A 24,815-nucleotide genomic window follows, 5' to 3' on the forward strand; every position below is an offset into this window, starting at 1 on the left:
TTAAGGTGTTTTATAATACACCAAAATACCATATAGTGCAGAGATTCCAGAAACACTATTTGTGAATTATTTTGTAGATTACATTCAGATTGTTCTACATCGTCCACGTAAAATAATAAAATGTGTTTTGCTCGGCTTATCAGTAGACAGAAATCTGTGATAATTACTACAGTAATATCAAGGACAATTGTGGTAACAGTAGTAGTTTGTAACTTACAGCACTTTGATTAGACAGTTGTGTACAATACAGCAGTTCGCAAACTGGGTTCCATGGCACCTTGGGGTGTCTCAGGGCACTTGAAGGAGTACCTCGGTTTGGTAGTCTACAACCAATCCAAATTATTTATGGTCAATGTAATAGGCAAGACCAGTACTAGTGACTTCCCATCATGTACTGTGTGGACAAACAGAAGTGTAACCCTGTCCACCACCACACAGCTGAGCCTAAGGATGACACATAAACACAATTTACTTCATTTAATATATTTTTTAGAAATTTCTCAATAAGAAACTTGTGGCCTAGGGGTGCCGACAAATTTTTTTTGATACTCTAGGGCAGTGATGGCTAACATTGACACTCCAGCTGTTGTTGAACTACACATCCCAGCATGCCCTGCATCAGTTTTAGCATGGCCAAATAGTAAAACTGATGCAGGGCACGCTGGGATGTGTAGTTCAACAACAGCTGGAGTTTCAAGGTTAGCCATCACTGCTCTAGGGTGCCGTGATACAAAAAAGTTCGGGAACCACTGGTATAATGTATAGGAAGATATTTCAGCAACCACTATAGTAGTGAGCAATTACTTACTTTGTTTAAAGCAACCACAATGCATTACTTCCAGTGTGATTCTCAACTACTCTACCACTGATATTATTTTATTTCTTATTATTCAACTTGGCTTTCACAATGACGTACAAATTTTGTGTGTAACCAAAAGTAATGTTCCCATTAGCATGATATGTGTCTAATATAAACATACTTTCATGACTTTCAGATTCCTGACCATTTACAGATTCCTTTTAAATCTGCTGCTCTGCTATTTATCTGTGGCAGTAATATCTGTTCGCCACTTGTAAATATCTGATATCACAGAAATTATGGCTTCTCATTGGTCCAACCATTCCCATTTCCTTCTGCAGCACCTCATAGTCCAGGTGTTTGCCTTGGGCTGTACAGAGCTCTGAGAAACAAAGCAGCTCCAGTGAATGGTACCATGGATAGGATGAATATTTTACCTATCTGGAAGAACTGCTTTAATATAAAAATTGCATATGGTAAGAGCTCAAGTTCACAGCGAAGGGTGTGCTTATCAAAGGCAGCCAGGCAGCATCACACCCTCAACAGACCTTAGTCGTTTTACAAATGAGGACTAAAGGGTGCTGCAGTTAGCTTCCATATTTACCATAACTCGTCTACAGAGTTTCAGGAGATGAAATATAGGGATGAGTATTATTTATGGGGCCAGTCTAGTACATGTGGCGTTTCCCATACCCTAGAATCCATTTATACAAAATATTCCGAAATCCAAATTTTTTTGAGTGCGACTGCGATAGTGACACCTGTGCTTTCTGATGGTTCAATCTATGCAAACTTTGTTTAATGCACACATTTTTTTAAAATAATTGTATAAAATGGCTTTCAGGCTATGTGCATAAGGTGTACACATAGGCATTTCTATAATGGATGCAAGGTGTGTGGTGCACATGGGCCGCTGGATCCAGGGGGGCCCACACCGCACACACTGCACCCATAGAATATACTTACCTCTCCAGAGTCCCGTGACAGAGGCCCTGCTGTTTGGGCAAAAATCACTCGGAAAATGTCCACAGAGGCCATTTCCGAGTGATTTGCAAATGCGTACTGGAGGTTTCCACCGGTGACAAGCCACGGGCGCCATGTTCCCGAGACCTGCACATGCGCAGTAGACTCTGGCATTATGCCAGAGTCTACTGCTGCCAGAGAGTAGGGGGCCTGCGATGAAGGCTGCACGCGGGTCCCCTCCTCTCTTAAATTGCCTCTGGATGTATATGAAACGTAAAATGCATCTCATGTTTAGACTTGGGTCCCATCCCCAAGATATCTCATTATAGTATACAATTACAAAAGCCAAAATGCTTCAGGTCCTAAGCATCTCGGATACTGGAGACTCACCCTGTATTTATATTTCACTAAAGAATTAGTAACAATGCGTTTGTAACTTGATGCCTTGCCAAAATATACAGATACATTTACCACCGAAGGTAACTGAACATAGTTTTATTATGTGGCTTGTTTGTTTCTAGTTTGCTAGAAGAGTGTCACAGCTTCATGGTCACATGGCCAACATTTGGTTCTGCTGAATTAAATGTACCGGATGTTCAACTTTAGAATATTTCACCTTCTTGTTACTAATTGTTGAAATGATTTATGCCATCATAAAAATAAATTGATGGGTTTATTTACTTAGCGTCGGGTTCTAAAATCCTGCTGTTTTAATCGTCTTTATGCCCGAAATTCAAAACAGCATGACTGGAAGTTTCAGGTTTTAGAACCTGATGCTTAGTAAATAAACCCGTTAGTCCTCTCATAAAGTTGTTTTCTTATGGAAGCTTCCAGATATGTCCATTATTACTTCTCTTTGTTGAAAAAAAATGTTACCTGTCATTTATTGCAATTGAATATAAAGTATTTGGGAGTTTGATATAAACATTGTAAAATGTGTATAATTACACTGGGATAAAAAGTTAAAAAGGGTATTGATCAACTACTGTATATCGCCTTACTCATCACCTGCAAATACAACAGATATATTACAACTAATAAAATGTAAATGGTAGTCCAGAAAAATGCATAATTCAAGCTGTATATAGACAAAGTCACATAAAGCAGAAAATATGTGATGCTACTTATACATACAAAACTCAGGAGTTGGTCACAGATTTTGCTATCGCAGCAAAATCTGCGACCACTAAAATCACATGCTGGGGGCCACCCAACACAGGGCAAGGCCGCCCTGCCTGTGTGACTCTGCCCCATGATGCGATTGCAATTCCATTGTGATTGCAACGCCATGTTCCTCCCGCAGGAAGTGCAGGTAACGTCATCGGGCCACCTCGAAAATGGCCATAACACACCTGTGTTTCTTGCTGTCCTCCCCACCAACACCGCATTGCCGCCCCCAGATGTCCGTTGCCTGTCAATCGTGCCACAATCGCATCCTTTCTTCATGATAGCCTGCACACACATACTACAGAAATTGCGAGTGCGCAGACAGGAAAAACACGCTCTTCAGAGCGATCACAGCCATAGCAATCAGCTTTGAATAAGGCCCTGAGATTGGATATCAGTCATGTTACAGTTAATAAAATTCTATGAAAACTAAATGCTCCTAGATTTACCAGCAAACAAGTGGGCTTTTCTTACAAGGGAAATTGTGTAGATTACAGGACAATGAAAAAACAAAATGGCTTTTAATGTGTTTTACAGTTTTAAAAAATACTTGAGATTGTTATATAAGTACACACACACACACACACACACACACACACACACACACACACACACACACACACACACATTTCAGTAGCAGATGGATGAAATGCTTTGTGTGATTATACTTTTATGACATTCATCATAAACGCTTAAAGCGGCTATATCACTATTTCTACAAGAGACTTTCTCATCACACGTGGTTTTTCCATTGTTAAACTATTTCCCCAGGGGCAAAGTTCAATGAATATGCTAGTAGTGCGGCTCAACAGCACCTGAAGATGTGATTCATATACAGTAGAAAAAATGTTACGGTATATTCCCTAATAATATAACTGCCTATTACAGCATCACATATCCATACTTCCCAACATTTCATGGCCAAAAAGGCACAGCTAGTGTATGCTGCATTATAAACAAAAAAGCAAACTTGTTTCTGCATATACTGTATAGAGATCTGTTGAATGGCAGCATTGTTATATAAATCATTAATAAACATTATTTCCAGGCTCAGCTTCAAATACCAGAAAGCAATAAAGCACACAGTAATCACAGTGGACGCTGTTATTCACTTAAAAGGGGGAGATACTGTAGACTCTTGAGAGCTGGGAAAATGCTAATCCATATATTATATATATATATATATATATATATATATATATACAGTATGCCGGCAGGGGGGCGAATGCAGCAAAACTCAGCTCGCCACATGTTCTATTCTCCCTCTATGGGTGTCCTGGACACCCATAGAAGGCAAATCAACTACCTCGCAGTATAGTACCCCAGTCGGGATCCCGGCGTCAGTATTGCGACAGCCGGGATCCCGACAGGTGGTATGTTAACTGCATACCATACAGTATATACAACAGACCCAGAAATTGGCCTCCAAATTTCCGAATATTACACATATCCTTTGTACATATACTTCATTTTACATACCTTCATGTCGTAATAACTTTGGGGCTGATTGAGAGTTGCATGCTTCTCGGTCAAACTGTACTGGCACTGAGGGTATGGAACTAAATTTGGATATTTGCCCATATACAGAGTAGCATGCATCTATGTGACCACATGGCCCATTACCCTGAAGCTTGATTAAATAACCAGCATTGTTATCATCACATACTTGCACCATCCAAATACTAGGTGCAAGAGATTTGTCTGAAGTCACATAATTCAACGTAGTCCGCAATTGTATCTACACATCCTGGACATGTCTTATTTTTGTTTCAACCAGAAAAATTGGATAGATAATCTTATAGTGTGTATCCAGCTTAAGTTTAGCCTGAACTCAAATGCCCCAATGTCGCACACTTGCAGCCATTCAGAATCACTCAAGGATGCGTGTGCTTGGATACAGAGCATGCGCAGTTCTAAAAATTACAAAATCCATCCACACAACAGACTAGCATGCAGCTCTAAATTGGCCCCTTTATCTTTAGACACATTTTTCAGTTCTTTTACATACTAAGGCAGTGGTTCCCAAACACGGCACAGTCCAGGTTTTAAAGCTATCCATGTCTGAGAACAGGTGGTTACATCAAAATGACTGATGTCCATATTAAATGCAAACTGAAGATACATTCTATTATACTACATTGTGTAGAGAATACAATCACAATAGATGAATGTTCTCTTCTCTCATGTCAGCACTAAGCCTTACAGTAAATACCAATTTACACAAAAATAAAAAATATAAAGCGAATTCAGCATAGTGAGAGGGTTCAGTGTGATTGACCGGCGGATGGAATGCCGGCATCACAATACTGACACCGGCATCCCCATAGTTGAAATCCAGACAAGGGAAAGGTAAGTATGTTATCCCCACTCCTCTGACCCCTAGTCCTAAGCCTCCCTTCCCGCAGCCTAACCCTAACCTCCCCCCTTAGTGGCTAACCCTAACCTCCCCCGGTGGTGTCTAACCCTAACCCCTCTCCCTGTAGCCTAACCTTAACCTCTGCGTGTGGCGCCTAAACCTAACACCCCCCCCCCCCTTCCCCTCCCTGGGCCTAACCCAACTCGCCCACTATACTTACAGTGGGATGACAGCTGTCGGTCTCCTGACCCTGTTGTGATTCTGGCATCGGTATTCTGACGGGAGTTGGGATTCTGGTGTCTGTATTTCGACTGCTGAGATCCCGACACCAGTATCTTAACTGCATTCCGTTTGAGACACCAACTACTAGCATGTCTAAGTACACACCTGAAAAACTTTACTCACAGTCCCCAATTTTCTGAGAGATGAAATTATCTTGATTTTCCCCGATTTCCAGAGTACACTACTGTATTATCTGTTCTTATCAGAACTATATGTTCTAAAGATTAACAAAGGTGATGTTTTTAAATGATCTATGTCAGACAGATCATGTACATAATAAAAGATGTGCATTGTGATTGGGGGCCGGCGGGAAGCAGTCAGGATCCCTGCAGTCAAAATACTGACGCCGGAATACAACACTATTCTGAATGCTGACAAAGGCATCCAAAATGGGTACACCATCCCAGCACCAGGATGCCGGCAGCCGTAATCCCGAATGAGAAAAGACCGTGGCACAAGGCAGGTAAGATCGCAGGAGGGAGGAGGTTAGGGTTAGGCTGCAGGGGGACGCTTAGTGGCGCACCTTCAACCTGATAACTTCATCTTAGTGGCGCACCTCCAACCTGATAACTTCAGTTTAGTGGCGCACCTCCAACCTGATAACTTCAGCTTAGTGGCGCACCTCCAACCTGATAACTTCAGCTTAGTGGCGCACCTCCAACCTGATAACTTCAGCTTAGTGGCGCACCTCCAACCTGATAACTTCAGTTTAGTGGCGCACTTCCAACCTGATAACTTCAGCTTAGTAGCGCACCTCCAACCTGATAACTTCAGCTTAGTGGCGCACCTCCAACCTGATAACTTCGGTTTAGTGGCGCACCTCCAACCTGATAACTTCAGCTTAGTGGCAAACCTCCAACCTGATAACTTCAGCTTAGTGGCGCACCTCCAACCTGATACAATTTTGTGCCTTTTCATAAAAGAAAGGCCAAGTTATTCCTTTCGCTGGTTGGTTTCCCTACAATTATATTGATGAATTGTTGATTACTTGTGCAGTGTCCTCTGGACTTTGTTGTCTCTCCCTAGAGAAGGACGGTTAGGGTTAGGCTGCATCCCGGGGGTTAGGGTTATGTTGCGGGAAGGGGGGGTTAGGGTTAGGCACCCCCCACGGAGGGTTAGGGTTAGGCTGCGAGGGGGTGGAAGTTAGGTTTAGGCAGTGAGGACAGGGGGTTGCATAGTGTTTACATGGCTTTAGTTAGTTTGTGAGGCCAGCAGTTATTTCATTGGCTATTGGCTATGATATTGGTCATGTGTAAATACATGGCTTCTACAACACATCTTTGCGAGTGTGTAAAAGAGATTTGGTATGAAATTATGGAGAAATTAGTTATAACTGAAATATGAAAAACATACAGTAGGTTTATGGTTATAGTAGTGAGTGTATATTAGTCCAAAGAGCAAATATTATGAAGTCTTTGCTTTTACTATGTGTAGTGAAACAACACAGCATGTAACTATGATGACTCAATTAACAAGACAGTTTGCAATCAATTTGTCAGCTGTTGGGATCCCGGCGGTCAGATACCGACGCAGAAATCCTGACAGCCGACAATGCAGACAGACGGAATTCCGGTGCACAGGGGCTGTTCCCACTCTGGGTGTCCACGTCACCCAGAGAGCCACCGAGATCACATCATGGCAAGCGCAGCGAGCCTGCAAGGTGACTCTTTGCGCCTGCGTGTCTGCCTGCATTCTGGCGAGCATGATGCCGCTGTCAGTATGTTAACAGCTGGCATCCCGCCCCCCATAAATAGTATGTATTCCAACAAGACCTATATATTTAATTACAAAAACAGTTCAGCATACAATAAAATATGACACTGTTACCACACTTATTCAAGTGTGAGACTTACCCCAGCGTTGTCATGGTGACGATGGTGTACCAAAAGGCAGCTGGTATACTAGTAAATCTGCTGTTTAAAGAACCCTTCTCAGCATAAAACATTACTGTGGCAAAGATGATGATCGCCATAGTAAGGGAGAATAGCAGAAATCCCAATTCTGAGGCACAACTCTTCAGTGTATATCCCAAGATCCGTAGACCCTGTGAGTGGCGGGAAAATTTAAAGATCCGAAACACACGGAACACTCTCAGCGTGACAAATGCGCCACTTACGTCATCATTGTTTGTCATCACAAGAGCAATGTAATAGGGCATGATTGCCACCACATCGATGACGCTCATTACACTTCGTGCAAACCGAAATCGGCTGGGTGCAGCAAACAAGCGCATCAAGTACTCCACAGTGAAGATAAGGACGCATGCTGTATCCAGACAGAAAAAAGCCGTAGTATAACGCTCACCACAAGGCAAGTCCCGCATAGAGCCTAGACCTGTACCACATGGTACTGTCTCCAACACATTGGCAAGGACAGAGACAGCAATGAAGAAGCCAGTTACATAGTAAAATACCAAGGCTACAGTACTGGTGTGAGGGTTTTCAAATGCTCGCCACATTTTCTGACGAGCTGACATTGGGGGTAGTGGTCCCTCTGATTTGTTCTCACTGTCAGCATCATCCAGTAGTCTCTCTGCATTCTCCCTGCGCCTGTCTCTGTACTCCTCATAACAGCAGTCACCAATAATCTCTGGCATAACACCAAAAAATGCCAACTCTTCATCAAATGCAGCAATACATTCATGCCGCGGGTAGTGAAGCCGACCTGTGCGATAAAAATTCAGAATGTGGCGGAAAATATCCGGGTCCCTATCAAAAAAATATTCTCCAGTATCCTGATTAAAGAAAAAATCTCGCTCAGTGCTGCCAAGCAAAGTATCCGGGTAGCGCTCTAGTGTGTTTCGCCAAGTTTGAAAGCAGGTACCACTGACATTTAGCACAATCAAGGAGTCCTGAGACCTTTTCCTTTCACCTTGGGGTGGTGCAGGCATAGGATCTGATGCCACTGGCATCCAGCCAATGGCAGCAGCTCGCGCAAAGGGCAGCCATGATGACACTCCTGCTGCCATGTTTACCGTGGTTGCCTGTAATGGCTTATCTGAGCTTTAGCAGAAATATAAAGGTTGCTGCAAGTTTATAAAACTTGTTTGATTTTGTTAGCAGATAAAAAGTTTGACCAGAAAGAATGTGCTGAAGATGCTGTCAGTGTCTCTAGGTCACAATCCCATTCTGTTTCCAGGTGTGTCAGATAAGAGCAGTCTGTAGTGTTCAGCAGAAGCAGAGGAAGAAGAATGCCATGTGTTGCTGGCTGAGCTGCAGCTCTCAGAGCTATACCAGCAGCAGGGAGAGAGCTGCTCTGTCTGCTTGCAGCTTTCCGTCACCTATCCGTTGTCTCTTAAGTCTGACAGTGGCAATCACATCACACATGCCTATGCCTGCTCCTTTACTATAGGAGATCCATTTGTGCTATTCATTTAACACAATTAATGATTTGCATAGGAACATTTTGGAACTCATCATTTTCCTATAACGTTCTGCTAAGAACAGAAGCATGGCTTGGCCAGATGCAAGCAGACTGACAAGCAGGAACTGCACCAATATATTCCAATTGCTGTTCCAGCCAGAAGAGCTACGTACCTTTGCAACAAGTATACAGAATCCACAGCAGCAGCTCTTTCCAGGGAGAAGCAGAGGCATACAGCTGGGGAGGCAGAGGTCCGGGGTTACAGGCACTCAGTGTAACTTCAGTTCAGTTTGCCTAGCACATGTGCATCCATACACTAAGCATACATTCTCTGCCAGCTTCAGGTGGATGAGGGGAATGAGCACAGTTAGGAGGGGTGAGTACCTCTCCCCTATCACTTTTTGCAACCATTTCACTAGCTTGTAGCAGGGCAGGAGCCTGTGTAACCCCACCCCCTCTGCCCAGTATTCCTGTCTACTTGTCACATCGCCGGGAGCAGCTGGCTGTGTAGTTTGCACTTCATGTTGCTATTATTGCAACAATGTGTCCAAGCTTCCGGGTGTGAGTTCCTGTATATACTGTAGTGTACCTGATGATTGTCCTCATAGCATGCTGACTCCTTGTTATCTACTTATATATCCGCATCAATGGTGTCCCTTATTTATTTCCTCAGCGGCAGGGGTCGCTGCAGGGAGCAGCACTGGTCCGGCGTTCCGAAATTTGGTCCAGTCAGCCTTTCCACGAATACCATTTGTTTGTGACCGGCCAAATGCACTGATCTTCCAGGCAGCATGTGATTGGTATCCCCAACCCGGTCGGGAGGTAGTGTCCGTGCAGCTGGGTGATCAGGGACGACGTATTGTACACGGAGATCGCATTGTAAAGTATGTGACATTTATTACTGGTGCAGATTTCCAATTAACCCCTTATTAAACAAAAAGTCGAGTTAAGCTATATTACTTATATGCTACACAAATGCCTTTGTAGAGTATTATGTCTCTCTCTAGTGGTCTAGTAAAGTTCTGGGAAGTCACTAGAAGTAAGGAAAGATGCAAATTACTGTACTGTATATGATAGTAGATCAGATGCAGTCGCCAGTATTTTTCCTGCATTTGCGGTTTTCTGTGAATTGTGCACCTCAAACACAGACTAACAGCCAGTGTTCTGGAGGCATGGGGTCACCCAGAAGGGGTTCACTACGATATGCCGGCGGTCGGGCTCCCAGCGACCAGCATACCGGCGCCGGGAGCCCGACCGCCGGCTTACCGACAGTGTGGCGAGCGCAAATGAGCCCCTTGCGGGCTCGCTGCGCTCGCCACGCTATGGGCACGGTGGCGCGCGCCCTCCAGGGGGGTCGTGGACCCCCACGAGGGAGAATAAGTGTCGGTATGCCGGCTGTCGGGATCCCGGCGCCGGTATACTGTGCGTCGGGATCCCGTCAGTCGGCATACTGAAGACCACCCCCCAGAAGTACCTATAGCATTACTAGGATGTGCTAGCCATTGCTGGTAACAGTGGCGGAACTAGCGAGCGATGGGCCCAGGTGCGACAAAATGCTCTGCCCCCCCCCCCCCCTCATCCCATCCAAGTTCACCCCCTCACCCCTGGAGAGGATCTGATGAGGGGGACCTGCTTAGGTCCAGAGAAATGGATACCTAGCAACAGTGCCGGCATTGGAGCACCCCCCCGTGTAAAACAGGAGCCGTGCGTGCCGCAGGCGCGCGCAGAAAATATATGAGCGTGGCTTCGTGGGGAAGGTAGTATAACGTGCACAGTAGTCTCCATTATTCAAATTACGCGGCACAGTAGCACCACTACACCAGGTAGAGCCCCTTTTACACCTTACGGTGGACAGATTCCCCTTTTTACACATTACGGCAGACAGCGTCCCCTTTTTACACATTACGGCAGACAGCGTCCCCCTTTTTACACATTACGGCAGACAGCGTCCCCTTTTTACACATAACGGCAGACAGCGTCGCCTTTTTACACATTACGGCAGACAGCGTCCCCCTTTTTTTGCACATTACGGCAGACAGCGTCCCCTTTTTTACACATAACGGCAGACAGCGTCCCCTTTTTACACATTACGGCAGACAGCATCCACTTTTTACACATTACAGCAGCCAGCGTCCCCCTTTTTACACATTAATGCAGACAGAATAGAAAGAAAGAAAGAAAGAAAGAAAGAAAGAAAGAAAGAATAGATTATACATTTTGTAAGGGAACCATCGATGGTTTTACCCACCAATGGTCACCCCTGCTTTAGTATTCACTGAGCTGCAGCCCAATCGCAGCCTAAGGGTGGGGCCTTGCGGGTGTTGAGGGGAGGAGCTGGGCTCCCTGGAGAAAAAAAATTGGTAGCTCCGGGTAAAGGACTACCTTCTCCACCCCTTGCTCTGGGACATAGACTGCTCACATGGGCCACCCAGGTAAGCAGTCTACAGTATGTCCTGGACTGAAGGGGGAACAGACAGGGCCAGCCCACCCGTTACGCGGGGTACGCGTACGAGTAAGGCGCCACAGTGAGGAAGGCGCCGGCGGACTGCACCACGACCGCTCCGTCAAGCCGCACTCCTAAGCTGCTGTCTGACTCCTGCCCCGTCCACCCGCCCACGCTCCCGTCCGCCCGAGCTGTCAGTGGCTCTCTCCTCTTGCAGGCCGTAACTGCGGCCATACTAAGCTGGCCGCACAAACACGCGGTTCTGTCTGTCTGAGGCTGTCTGTTCCTGAGCTGCTGCTACACACATCTCATTTCACGATATTGCCACTTTCACTTTCTTAGATCTACTTCTAACCTGCTGCACCTTATTTCACCTATGGTAACCCCCTCTTACTCTCACCTAGAGATTTCTCTTGTGCCCTCTACCAACTTATGAAATTTCCTACCATACAGTACCTGATCAGCCTTTTCTACAGACTTCAAATATACAGATAATTGTTAGAAAGAGAGAGAGAGAAAGCGAGAGCGCGAGCTTTAAACTCCCCCTCTTGTGTCTCAATAAATACCTGGCGCATTGTGTATAACGTGCTCTACCTGGCGCATTGTGTATAACGTGCTATACCTGGATCATTGTGTATAACGTGCTCTACCTGGCGCATTGTCTATAACGTGCTCTACCTGGCGCATTGTGTATAACGTGCTCTACCTGGCGCATTGTCTATAACGTGCTCTACCTGGCGCATTGTGTATAACGTGCTCTACCTGGTGCAGTGTGTATAACGTGCTCTACCTGGTGCAGTGTGTATAACGTGCTCTACCTGGCGCAGTGTGTATAACGTGCTCTACCTGGCGCAATGTGTATAATGTGCTCTACCTGGCGCAGTGTGTATAACGTGCTCTACCTGGCGCATTGTGTATAACGTGCTCTACGTAGCGCAATGTGTATAACGTGCTCTACCTGGCGCAATGTGTATAACGTGCTCTACCTGGCGAATTGTGTATAACGTGCCATATCTGGCGCAATATGTATAACGTGCTCTATCTGGCGCAGTGTGTACAGGAGGTTCTACCTGGCGCAGTGTGTATAGGAGGTTGTACTTGGTGCAATGTGTATAAGCGGCACTACTGTGTGGTGTAATGTGAATTGGCACTATTATGTGGCCACGCTCCTTTCCCATTAAGCAACGCCCCCAATTTTTGCAGCTCTTTACACTCTGGGAGGTGGAGCACCAATTCACTTTCTGCCGAAGTGCACTAAAATGTCTAGTTACAGCTCTGGGGCAGAGTGTCCTGCATGCTACACAGTCCAGCAGCATTGTCGCAACCCTCCTCCCCTTGCAACACTTTTGTAGTGTCCAAATCAAGTTTCTATTTTTATATTTTAATCATTAATAAGATTAATAAGAATCTTCATTCCGATGGGACCCAGAAAAGGACAGGTAGGACCCCAATTTTTAAAAGTGAGGGTTCCCTGGGACCCACTTTTTTTTGGGCTCAGCGTGATCACTGCTCCCTGTCACCCCAGCCTTCCCTGTCACCCACTATCTCCCTGTCACCCCAGCCTCCTCAGTCACCCACTATCTCCATCACCTCTGCCACCCAGTCACGCACTTTCTCCCTGTCATCGACAATCTCCCTGTACCCCTGGGGGTACTATTGTGTGGCCACGCCCCTTTCTTGTGAGACCACACCTCTTTTAAAATTTGATCCCATCAAGGGGCGCTAAATTCTAAATTAGCTTACCGAAAAAATTTAGCTCGGGCCGGCCCTGGGAACAGACCATAATGCGGCGGAGGGGGGAAGTCGTGGAGCGTCTCCCCCATGTCCACATCTGCGCATGCCTATGGATTGGGGTGAACCCATCTGGTTCTCCCCATCTATGGTATAAATAATAGTCACCATTGGTCAAAGACCATCATTCTGAAAATCCACATTCTGACTGGATACCAGTGACATAAGTCCAATGCTGTTCAGCATGTGGGCTGTCCGTAGCCCAGACCTAGGAAAAAACAAGCCATACAGAAAGTACCAGTGCTGCATCTGTAATGTGTGTAGTACATATGGCCACCGCACACACTGTAATCACTGTCTGCTTGCCTTGAGTTTGCTGCCGCTGCAGGTCACTGGGATAAATATTGCAAAAATTAGATGAAAGCATTTTTACATGGTGAACTATATATCTGAGCAAAACATAATCTACAAGTTTATATCATGTTCCTTTTGAAATAATTAATCCAAGTTCCATTTGTGAGATCGAGAATGTCGGTTAATTGTCACCATTGGAAACCACCTCCTTATTAGGGCCTAATTCAGACCTGATCGCAGCAGCAAATTTGTTAGCTAATGGGCAAAACCATGGGGGTCATTCCGAGTTGATCGCTCGCTAGCTAGTTTTAGCAGCCGTGCAAACGCTATGCCGCCGCCCACTGGGGAGTGTATTTTAGCTTAGCAGAAGTGCGAACACATGTGCAGCCGAGCTCTGCAAAAACAGTTTGTGCAGTTTCAGAGTAGCTCCGAACCTACACAGCGCTTGCGATCACTTCAGCCTATTCATGTCCGGATTTGACGTCATACCAACGCCCAGCGAACGCCCAGCCACGCGTGTGTTTTTTCAGACACACCTGCGTTTTTGCAAACACTCCCTGAAAACGGTCAGTTGACACCCAGAAACGCCCCCTTCCTGTCAATCTTCTTGCGGCTATCAGTGCGACTGAAAACTTCGCTACAACCTGTGCACAACCACAACAGGCTTTGTACCCGTACGACGCGCGTGCGCATTGCGGCCCATATGCATGCGCATAAATGCCGTTTTTTGTCACCTGATCGCTGCGCTGTGAAAATCGGCAGCGAGCGATCAACTCGGAATGACCCCCTATGTGCACTGCAGGTGTGGCAGATATAACATCTGCAGAGAGAGTTAGATTTGGGTCGGTTATATTGTTTCTGTGCAGGGTAAATACTGGGCGCTTTAATTTTACACTGCAATTTAGATTTCAGTTTGAACACACCCCACCCAAATCTAACTCTCTCTGCACATGTTATATCTGCCCCCCCCCCCCCCTCCCTGCAGTGCACATAGGGCCTAATTCAGACCTGATCGCTACTGTACGTTTTCGCACAGCAGCCGATCAGGTCTGAACTGCTCATGTGCCGGCCATCTCAGCTTAGCGATCGCCTTTGCCTGATTGACAGGCAGAGGCAGTCGCTGGGCGAGAGGGGGCGGGCCGGAAGTGTTTGGCTTCCATTTTGGGGGCTTGGTCTAGGCAATGCAGGCGTGCCCGGACGTGCGGGGGGCAGGCAGCGGCAGCAGGGTGACATCACACGCAGCCGCTGCGACACATCGACGGGTAGCTTCCTGCCAGTGCACAGGAGCTGCGCAGGTAGGGAGCTACTTGTCAGGTACAAAAGCATCACCGCTGTGCAATGCTTTTGTACTTGTGCGGGGGGGGGGGGGTAGGAGCTAAGGTTAGACATGCGGGGCGGACTAGCCGAGCGTCCCCCCGCACGTCTGAGTAACTGATTGTAGCTGTGCAAAATTTTGCGCGGCTACGATCAGGTCTGAATTAGGCCCATGGTTTTGCCCAGTAGCTAACAAATTTGCTGCTGCGATCACATCTGAATTAAGGCCCATACACACTGCTATTTATATATCTAAATTATTGTTGTCTCCAAGAATCTAGGGTTAATCTTTCTTCAGGCCACCAAGTGCACTAATGCTCCAGGGAGTGTGTAATAAATGTTCCTGGTAGCTACAAGCTTTGGCTGTGATTTTGCAGCATCTGTGCAGCTGGAGAGATCAGTGAGGATATTTACAGATGTACTGTAGCATTATAAACTATGTGACAGTATCTGTTCTTGGTGCAGAACACTATTTGGCAAAAAAAAATAAAAAAATGAAGCTATATTAGTGTTACAACAGTTTTAGCATGGCCAGATAGCAAAACCGTAGCAGGGCATGCTGGTATGTGTAGTTCAACAACAGCTGGAGGATCAAAGGTTCTCCACCCCTGGTCTACAGCAAAGTTCTGAGAAGTCAAAGAAACATGGTACTAGTAAGGACAGATGCTGATTTTAGACAATTTTTATCCATTATTCGTGGTTTTATGTGGCTTGTGCACCTCAAACACAAACAGTATGTGTCAAGTATGAATACCTGCTTCTTGAATGGCAGAAAGTTATAGGGCATAAGGACAATTTTCCATAGAAGCCCTCAGCTGCCAACGATCAAAAAACCCAACAGTCCTGATTCAATGTTTGGGGTAAAGGAAAAAGGCTTTCCAACTGAGGGCCTAATTCAGGTTGGATCGCTTATATTTCTCGATTTCATCACAGAATTGTGAATGCTTCTGCCTGATTTAAAGGCAGAGGTGTTCAGGGGGGCTGCATTTCCGGAAACGGGGGCGTGTCATCACCATTTGACGGGAGTGGTGGGGCCAAGTACTGTGTCATGAGATGCAGTTTCCTTGGCCTCACAAGCCGCCCTGTGACAGGTAGTCTGAATAGCCGCCCCGTGACAGGTAGTCTGAGTAAGCTTAGGCCTGCCGTCGCAGATGAACATTTTCATCCCGGACTGCGATCACATCGATCACAGTATTTCTGTTGCAAATGAGGAATCCTCCTGCATATGCCTTGCTAAGGATTGCAATTTGCAAATGCAATCCGTTCTGAATTAGGCCCTGAGTACATGGACAAACCACATTGCAATGCAGGGTAAATACTGACTAATATTACATGTAGCCAGGGGCACCACAACGTTATCTGGTTGGGGGGGGGGGGGGGCGTGAAAAGAAAACCTTTGGCACTCCCCAACGATTACACCTACCCCCCCTCCACATGCGGGAGGGCTTACCGCCGGATCAATGTGAAGAGGCAGAGGCTCCAGTCCCACTTTGGAGAGTCTGCCGCGGCTTCGTTTTGCCCCACGTGCTGTGTCCTGGCCGGCTCTTCAAACAGATGCATTAGTGGGAGGAGGCGGGGATGTCCCAGCAGGCTCAGCATGGGCACGCCTCCTCCCAGTAATGCATCTGTGTGAAAAGCCGGCCAGGACACAGGACATGGGGCAGAACGAAGCGGCGGCAGACTTTCAAAAGTGGGACTGGAGCCTCCGTGGTGATCTGCTGGTAAGCACTCCCCTTCCCAGTGCATGCACCTCTGTTAAGTTTTAGGGGGGCATGCTGCCCCCTTGCCCCCCCCCCATTCTGATGCCCCTGCATGTAGCCCACAAATGCTATATCGCTTTTTTTACACCCCAATTTGGATTTGAGTAAATATTACCTGCAGTGCAACATGATTTTAACAAGGTGCACAGTTACTGAGTCTTTTTTTGCTTTAGTTCCAACTCAGAATCAGGCCCAATAGGGCAGATGTACTGTACAGCTGGATGCAAAATAAATGTAGGTGTAAACTGCAGCTGACAAACATATGTATTTTACATAGCATGCACAGGTATCTTAGATATCCACAAGCTGGACATAGATTTGTTTGAGTAATATATGCTTAAAGGCTAGATGCAGAGTTGGTAAATTGGGCGTATGCTGTTCTTCAACTGTGTGGATAGATAAAAAAGTTTATGGTGGTGGTGTGTGTGCCCTCTTTACAGTATGTGTCCTTTTTGGTTTTTCCTGCGGTCACGTTTTACAGCCGTTCTAGTCGCGCCCAGTTCCGTGTGAGTTTACTAACGCTGAGTGTCGTTTTCTGTATCTGCTGAAAATGCACCTTATTTGCAATACAATGCTAATAAGACGCACACGCAGACTATACTGATCAGAGGCGGATCGGGCATAGGGTTCACAGGGAAAATTCCCAGTGGGCCGACGCATCTGTGGGGCCTGTTTTGTTTGAGGACATGTGGTCCTTTTTATAGACATAATGAATAAGATGCAAAATAATTTGCATATATGAAAATGAATTTGCCACTTAGCCTGTGATTGCAGATGATCTAGTGTATGCTCTGTTTGCCTGCTTGGCTGACATATAAGATTGAGTGAATAGTGATTGGGATATGGTTGGTGTAATAAGCAAGAAAATATATCTTTCTAAATAATGATATAGTCTCCTAAATTCTAAAGGTGTATCATATAATGTGCTCATAATATTTAATTTTATTTCTTTTTAACTTCCCCCTTGATGCTGGACATGCCCACTATCTGGAAAGTCTTGGGGGGAGGGTGCTGCTGCCATGGCACATGGCTAGACCTTACACCTCTGGTGCTGCCCAAGTGGGGCCACTAGTACAAATTTTTCCAGGGCCGCTTTTTGTTCCCAATCTGCCCCTGATACCGATGAATATCATATGCGGCTTGTGTATCTGCTGTATGTGTCTTACTGCAGTTGCATCCATATACAAAATGCTACGTTACAGTGTCAGTGTGGAAAACTGTAATGCAGCATTTCGTATACAAATACAGCTGCAGTCGTGCACAGAACATACACGTCACCAGCGTTGGACTGCGGCATGAAAGGCACACTGGGGGAATGCAGTGGTAGGGGCCTATGCTTAGGGGTGGGGCCAGTCTGCAGGGGAGGTGTGGCCAGCCATAAAGAGGCTTGGCTAATCATTAGAGAAAGCATGGTCTGGGCTCCTTGATAAATATGTAAATACTGCTTGTCCATGCATGATAATGTACCATATTAATAACATGAATGCACTCATACCCTCCAACATTTTACACATAAAATCGGTACAGCTTTGAAAAGGGGCGTGGCCATGGGTAAAGGGGGCGTGGCCACACTCCCTTTCCTATACTTTCAATGTAAGTTTGGAGAGCCAAAAATCGGTACAGACCATAAAAAAAGGTACTGTACCTGCCAAAAAGGTACAGTTGGAGGGTATGATGCACTGTGGCAAATACGCCATACCATAATCCTGTAATGTATAGTGTATAATTCAGATTCACAGTCTTAAAATTGAACCCTGGAGGAAGGGTTGGGCCCTCAGTCAGTGGGGCCCACCGGGGTTTTCCCCTGTGACCGTGTGGGCCAGTCCAGCCCTGCATGTCACATATCATATTAATCAGCGTACAGTGGGGGTCACTCCGAGTTGATCACACGTAGCAACTTTTTGCTGCTCGTGCAATCAACTTGACGTCGCCTATGGGGGAGTGTATTTTAGCATAGCAGGGCTGCGATCGCTTGTGCAGTCCTGCTATGCTAAAAAAGTTTCCTGCAAAACAAGACCAGGGTCAGACTTACTTACCCTGTGCGACAGATCCAGCAACGAAGGTCCCAGAATTGACATCAGATATCCACCCTCCAAACGCCTGGACACACCTGCGTTCACCTCACCATGCCTGGAAAACGGTCAGTTGACGTTGACGCCCCGGAATGCCTCCCGCCTGTCAGTCTTCTTGCAATTGCCACTGCGATCACTTTTTCCGCTGGCGGCGTCGCGGGGCAACGATGCGCGTACGCAATGCGCCCGCAGCGCATGCACTGTTCCGACCTGTTCACGCCGCTGCAACAAACTGCAGCGTGCGAACGGGTCGGAATGACCCCCAGTAGCTCTCTCTTCACCCCCGCACTCTCTCTCTCCCTTCCCAACTCTCTCCCTCTCTCTTTCTTCCCCTTCTTTCTCTTTCCTTCTTTCTCCCTCCCTTTCCCTCCCTCTCTCTCTCCCCCTCTTTCTGCACCTTCTCTCCCTCTCTTTCTTCCTCTCTTTCCCTCTTTCTCTCGCCCACTCTCTCCCCCCCTCTCCATCTCTATCTTCCTCTTTACTTTCAAATTTGAACTAGAATTTGGGGCTCGCATATCCCGTGAGACCACGCCCCTTGTAGTGAGGCCACACACCCTTTCTGAGAGCAGCACAGTTGACACCCCCTTCCCTATCATGGTGCCCCTTCTATCAATTTCTTCTGGATCCGCCTATGCACCAATAAATGTGACCCTGGCATATACCCTACTGCTGCTACTACCTACCTACATTCCCCCATTCATACAGTAGATGTGACCCTGTTATTGCTACTACCTAACTAACACCCACCCCACCCATAGATGTCACCCTGGCATAGACCCTGCTGCTGCTGCTGCTACTACTACTACTACCTACCTACCTACATCCCCCCACTCATACAGTAGATGTGACCCTGTTATTGCTACTACCTAACTAACCCCCACCCCACCCATAGATGTCACCCTGGTATAGACCCTGCTGCTGCTGCTACTACTACCTACCTACCTAAATCCCCCCATTCATACAGTAGATGTGACCCTGCTATTGCTACTACCTAACTAACCCCCACCCCACCCATAGATGTCAGCCTGGCATAGACCCTGCTGCTTCTACTACCTACCTACATCCCCCCACTCATACAGTAGATGTGACCCTGTTATTGCTACTACCTAACTAACCCCCAACCTACCCATAGATGTCACCCTGGCATAGACCCTGCTGCTGCTGCTACTACCTATCTACCTACATCCCCCCATTCATACAGTAGATGTGACCCTGTTATTGCTACTACATAACTAACCCCCACCCCACCCATAGATGTTACCCTGGCATAGACCCTGCTGCTGCTGCTGCTACTACTACTGGACTACTGCACTGTAGAGACACAAGAGGCTGGAGAGACATAGGGGAATTTTTAAGACGAGCCATCTATCACAGCTACTGGACAACTTTGCAGTTATGCTTCATTGGTGGGGTACAATAGTGTTGTGCCTAGGGGCTGCCTGACGCTTAAATCCACCACTGTATGGCATACAGTTTCAATGATATGCCACAACTGGACTTTGGCTAGGTGGGAATGCCCTGTGGAAACCCAGTTATGCCTCTTCAGTCATAAGTGTAGATGTGATAAGTATACAAATCTGTACTGCCAGTACTTGCATGTGCTTGCTTCTGGGGCATGTGTTGAGTAAAAACACACAAAATAAGCTCTGACAAACATTGTACAGTATATTCAACTTAGCAACAGTCCCAAAGTGTATGTTACACCCAGGGGTAACTGTATCGTACAGGTATAACGGGTGTAGTATGGTATGCCGGCGGCCGGGCTCACGGCGACCATCATACCGGCGCCGGAAGCCCGACCGCCGGCATACCGACAGCGTGGCGAGTGCAAATGAACCCCTTGCGGGCGCGGTTCTCCCACCAGGGGGGTCGTGGACCCCCAAGAGGGAGAAAAAGTGTCGGTATGCCGGCTGTCGGGATTCCGGCACCGGTATACTGTGCGCCGGGATCCCGACAGCCGGCAACCTGAAGACCATGCCGAACTTGGTTGATACCACTATAGTAGGGAAACCTACTGTTAAATTCTATGTACTTGGAACCCAGGAGATAGGGTGGCAGCAGAAGAGTTCCGAGTACAGATGCATGAAGCTGCAACAGAACTGGGGTACGCAGCAACACCTAACGAAATCCTTGACTCCGTTGTCCTTCCCTGTGGTCGATTAACGCCTGCGAGACTATGGTTTCTTGTGCCCACGGCAGCCGCATTTGAATAGGAGAATTAGGTCCGCCCAGACTCCAATGCCCCCCAGTCTTACTAGGTGACAAGGCGTTACTCGAGACAGAGAGAGAACAAGGGGAAAACTAACAAAGAACGACAAGACACTAGAGAAGAAAGATACAGAAAATAACAAAGTAGTTTATGTGCGGCGCGGCCGCCAGGAACAATAGCAAAGCAAAGTAATGCCGCCAACTGCCAAATATGAACCTGTCGTAATAAGGCGAGGACAGCTATGTGGAAGCCTCTGCAAAAATGACACAACCAAAACAGATAATGAGAACATGGCTTCAGCCGTAAGGTGCGGCAGAGCTGCTACTCACGACACAATGGGAGGTGCGCGCAGGAAACGACCGGAACCCCCTGAGGCTTTGGACACCAGACCACTCCACTGGAAGGCAAACTCAGGACAGCAGGAAACGATCCCTCAGACCGGACTCTCGGAACTGGACCCCGGATGCTGGAGTAGACAAACTGTAAGCAGGAACACACCAGAGGCAGGAAGACAGGCTCCACAGGAAGCTATCACCAGCGAGGCTGCCTGATTCTGTCTCCCATAAAAAGGACCTGCTGACCTATCACTGAAGAGCCAGTAGACCAGCCCCCCAGACCTAATTTGTCCCAGCTGCTAACAGGCGCGCAGTGCGCGGCATCCCAACTGCTTAGTAACAGCCGGGACTGAAGTGCAGGGCGGCCGCCTGGCATCCCCGGTTGCTAGGTAACCAGCCAGAGACGGTTGCTCAGCAGCAGAAGGGATGCGCTGGCCCCGTTGCCTAGCAACGGCCGGGAGCCAGCGCATCCAACTACACCCACCACCGCTGACAGTACGCCCCCCTTGAGGAGTGGTTAAGGAACCCCTAAACCCGGGTTTATGAGGAAATTCATGAAAAAAAGGCTTTTTTTAACTTAGGAGCATGTAAATCCTTGTCCCGGAACCAAGATCTCTCCTCTGGGCCATACCCTTTCTAATGGACCAAAAAGCAGAGCTGACCACGGGAAAACTTAGAATCAAAAACCTTTTCCATCAGGAATTCCTGTTGGCTATGAACATTCACAGGAGGTCTACCCTGGATAATTCTCCGAGAGAATTTCCTGGTAAAAACAAATGCTTTGAGCAGAGAACAATGAAAGGTGTTAGAAATCTTAAGAGATTTAGGCAACTGTAGCCGATAGGCAACCGGATTGACCTGTTTGATAATAACAAATGGCCCAATGAATCTGGGTCCCAACTAAGCCAATGGTTGTCGGAGTTTGATGTTAAGGGTTGACAACCATACCTTGTCTCCCAACTTAAAAGTGCATGGACGTAGGAACCTGTCTGAAAAATTTTTCTCCCAGAAAGCAGCTTTCTTAAGAGCAAGGTGCACCTTTTTCCAAATGACTCTGAGGCGGGCAGTCAAGGCCAAGGAAAAAGATGGATAATTGCGACAAAAGGAATTGGCTCTGGGATGAAAGCCAAGGACTGAAAAGAACAGAGAAACCTTGGTAGATGAATGACAGGCGTTATTGTAAGCAAACTCGGCCAGGGGAATATATTCCGACCAATCGTTCTGAAGCTTGGCAGTATTAAGACGCAGATACTGCTTCAGCGATTGGTTCACACATTCCGTCTGCCCATTGGACTGTGGATGGTATCCCGAGGTTAAACTGAGTCTCATGTTTAACGAGGCACAAAAGAGCTTCCAGAAACGGGCAATAAACTGCGGTCCCCGGTCTGAGACAATATCAACGTGTAATCCATGTAGCATGAAAATATGCCGAACTAACTAGACTGCCATAACCTGAGCGGACGGCATTCGGGGTAAAGCAATGAAATGGGCCATCTTGCTAAATCGATCCACCACCACCCAGATCACCTGAAAACCAGAAGAGAGTGGAAGATCCACCACAAAATCCATGGAAATGTGTGACCATGGCCTGACTGGAATGGCTAGATGCAGAGACCAGGACACCTTGTGCCTAGCACAATCTTGACAAGAGAGAACAAACTCCCTAACATCCTTGGAAAGATTAGGCCACCACACCGAGCGAGAGAGTAACTCCAACGTTTTAGCAATACCAGGATGGCCAGCAACTTTGTTATCATGAAACTCGTCAAGGACACTGCCTCTCAAGAACTCTGGAACAAAGAGACGGCCAACGGGAGTGTTTCTAGGAGCCTGCTACTGAACCTGAACTAATTGTGTGTGTAAATCCTGTGTGAGGCCGGACCGGATAGAGGATGCTGGAATAATAGGAGTGGCAGGAGAATGTTATTGTGAACAGGAAGAAAACAGCGTGACAGGGCATCAGCCTTGGTGTTCTTAGAACCGGGCCTGTAGGTGTTGATGAAATTGAACCGAGTAAAGAACAAGGCCCAGCGAGCCTGCCAGGAATTAAGCCGTTTAGCTGACTCAATGTACTGCAAATTCTTGTGGTCCATAAACACAGTGACGGTATGCTTAGCTCCCTCAAGCCAGTGCCTCCATTCCTCAAAAGCCCACTTGACCGCTAACAATTCTCTGTTACCAATGTCATAGTTGGTCTCTGTGGAGGAGAAGTTTTTGGACATGAAAGCACAAGGATGTAACACCAAAGACTCGGGGTCTTCTTGAGACAAAATAACTCCCACCCCAGCCTCAGAGGCATCTACCTCAACGATAAAAGGAAGATCAGGGTTGCGGTGTCTAAGGACAGGAGCAGAGACAAAGACCTGTTTTAAAGCCCGGAAGGCACGCTCGGCTTGAGGCAACCACTTAGCTGGATCAGCACCCTTTTTTGTCAATGCTACAATAGGGGCAACTAACTCGGAGAAAGCATGAATAAAACGTCTATAATAAATAGCAAAACCCCAAACCTCTGAATTGCCTTCAAAAGGTAGTGGGTTGAGCCCAATTCCATAAAAAACCCTTCCGGAGAAATAATATATCCTCAAAAGGACACCTCAGTAATGTGAAAATCACATTTCTCCAACTTGGCATACAAGTGATTCTCCCGCAATTTTTGAAGCCCTTGCTGAACATGGAGAAAATGCTGTTCCGGAGACTCTGAATAAATTAAGATGTCATCCAAATAAACTACCACGAATTTCCCCAGGAAGTTGTGGAGGACATCATTTATAAGATCCTGAAACACAGCAGGAGCGTTAGACAGATCAAACGGCATCACAAGATATTCGTAGTGTCTGGACTTTGTACTAAAAGCCGTCTTCCACTCATCCCCAGATCTTATTCGAATGAGGTTATACGCTCCTCTAAGGTCAATTTTAGAAAAAATTACAGCAGTGCAGAGTTGATCGAGCAACACAGAAATGAAAGGTAAGGGGTAAGTATTTTTGACAGAAATCTTATTCAAGGCCCAGTAGTCAATACACGGCCTAAGAGATCCGTCTTTTTTTTTTCAACAAAAAAACCCCCTGCACTCAAAGGGGACTTCCAGGGCCTAATAAACCCCTTTTTTAGACTTTCCTGCATATAGTCGTCCATGGCCTTAGTCCCTGGGCCAGACAGCGCATAGAGTCTCCCTTTAGGCAAAGTAGCATCAGGAATGAGGTCAATGGTGCAATCATAAGAACGGTGGGGTGGATGGACGTCCGCATTACCCTTGGAAAAAACATCTGCGTAGTCCTGGTAAACTGAAGGAATAAGTTCTGAAGCAATGACAGCAACCCGTACCGGACGAGAAATACACCTCTTAGAGTAGTTGGAACCCCACCGTAAAATTTCCCCAGACTGCCAATCAATGGTTGGATTATGTAAGGCAAGCCAGGGGTGACCCAAGACTAGAGGAACAGCCGGACAATGGATGAGAAAGAATTCAATCCTCTCAGAATGTAACGCACCCACAGTCAAATGCAAGGGTGGGGTCTGATGGGTAAGTACCCCATTAGAGAGAGGGCCACCATCCAGACCGCGCATGGTAATCGGTCTTCTGAGCTGGAGCTGCGGAATTTCTAGAGTCTGAGCCCAAGTAAGATCCATGAAATTCCCAGCAACTCCGCTATCAATAATTGCAGAG

General features: G+C 46.8%; 1 protein-coding gene and 1 long non-coding RNA gene across 3 annotated transcripts in view; one reads left to right on the plus strand and one right to left on the minus strand.

Moving 5' to 3' along the window:
* Positions 1-9,435, minus strand: part of KCND2 (potassium voltage-gated channel subfamily D member 2) — a 514,780-nt gene extending 505,345 nt beyond the window's left edge. For both annotated transcript variants that reach the window (XM_063927216.1, XM_063927215.1), the window contains exon 1: positions 7,421-9,435. In XM_063927216.1, the coding sequence (XP_063783286.1) occupies positions 7,421-8,535 (1,115 nt within the window). In that variant the 5' untranslated portion in view covers positions 8,536-9,435. The remainder of the gene's footprint in view (positions 1-7,420) is intronic.
* Positions 9,436-9,608: 173 nt separating this feature from the next.
* Positions 9,609-24,815, plus strand: part of LOC134932629 (uncharacterized) — a 135,453-nt gene continuing 120,246 nt past the window's right edge. Inside the window, exon 1 of the long non-coding RNA XR_010179429.1 lies at positions 9,609-9,814. This is a non-coding gene — a long non-coding RNA (uncharacterized LOC134932629). The remainder of the gene's footprint in view (positions 9,815-24,815) is intronic.

The sequence above is a fragment of the Pseudophryne corroboree genome, chromosome 6 (genome assembly GCF_028390025.1).
Source record: "Pseudophryne corroboree isolate aPseCor3 chromosome 6, aPseCor3.hap2, whole genome shotgun sequence".
Lineage (NCBI taxonomy): Eukaryota > Metazoa > Chordata > Amphibia > Anura > Myobatrachidae > Pseudophryne > Pseudophryne corroboree.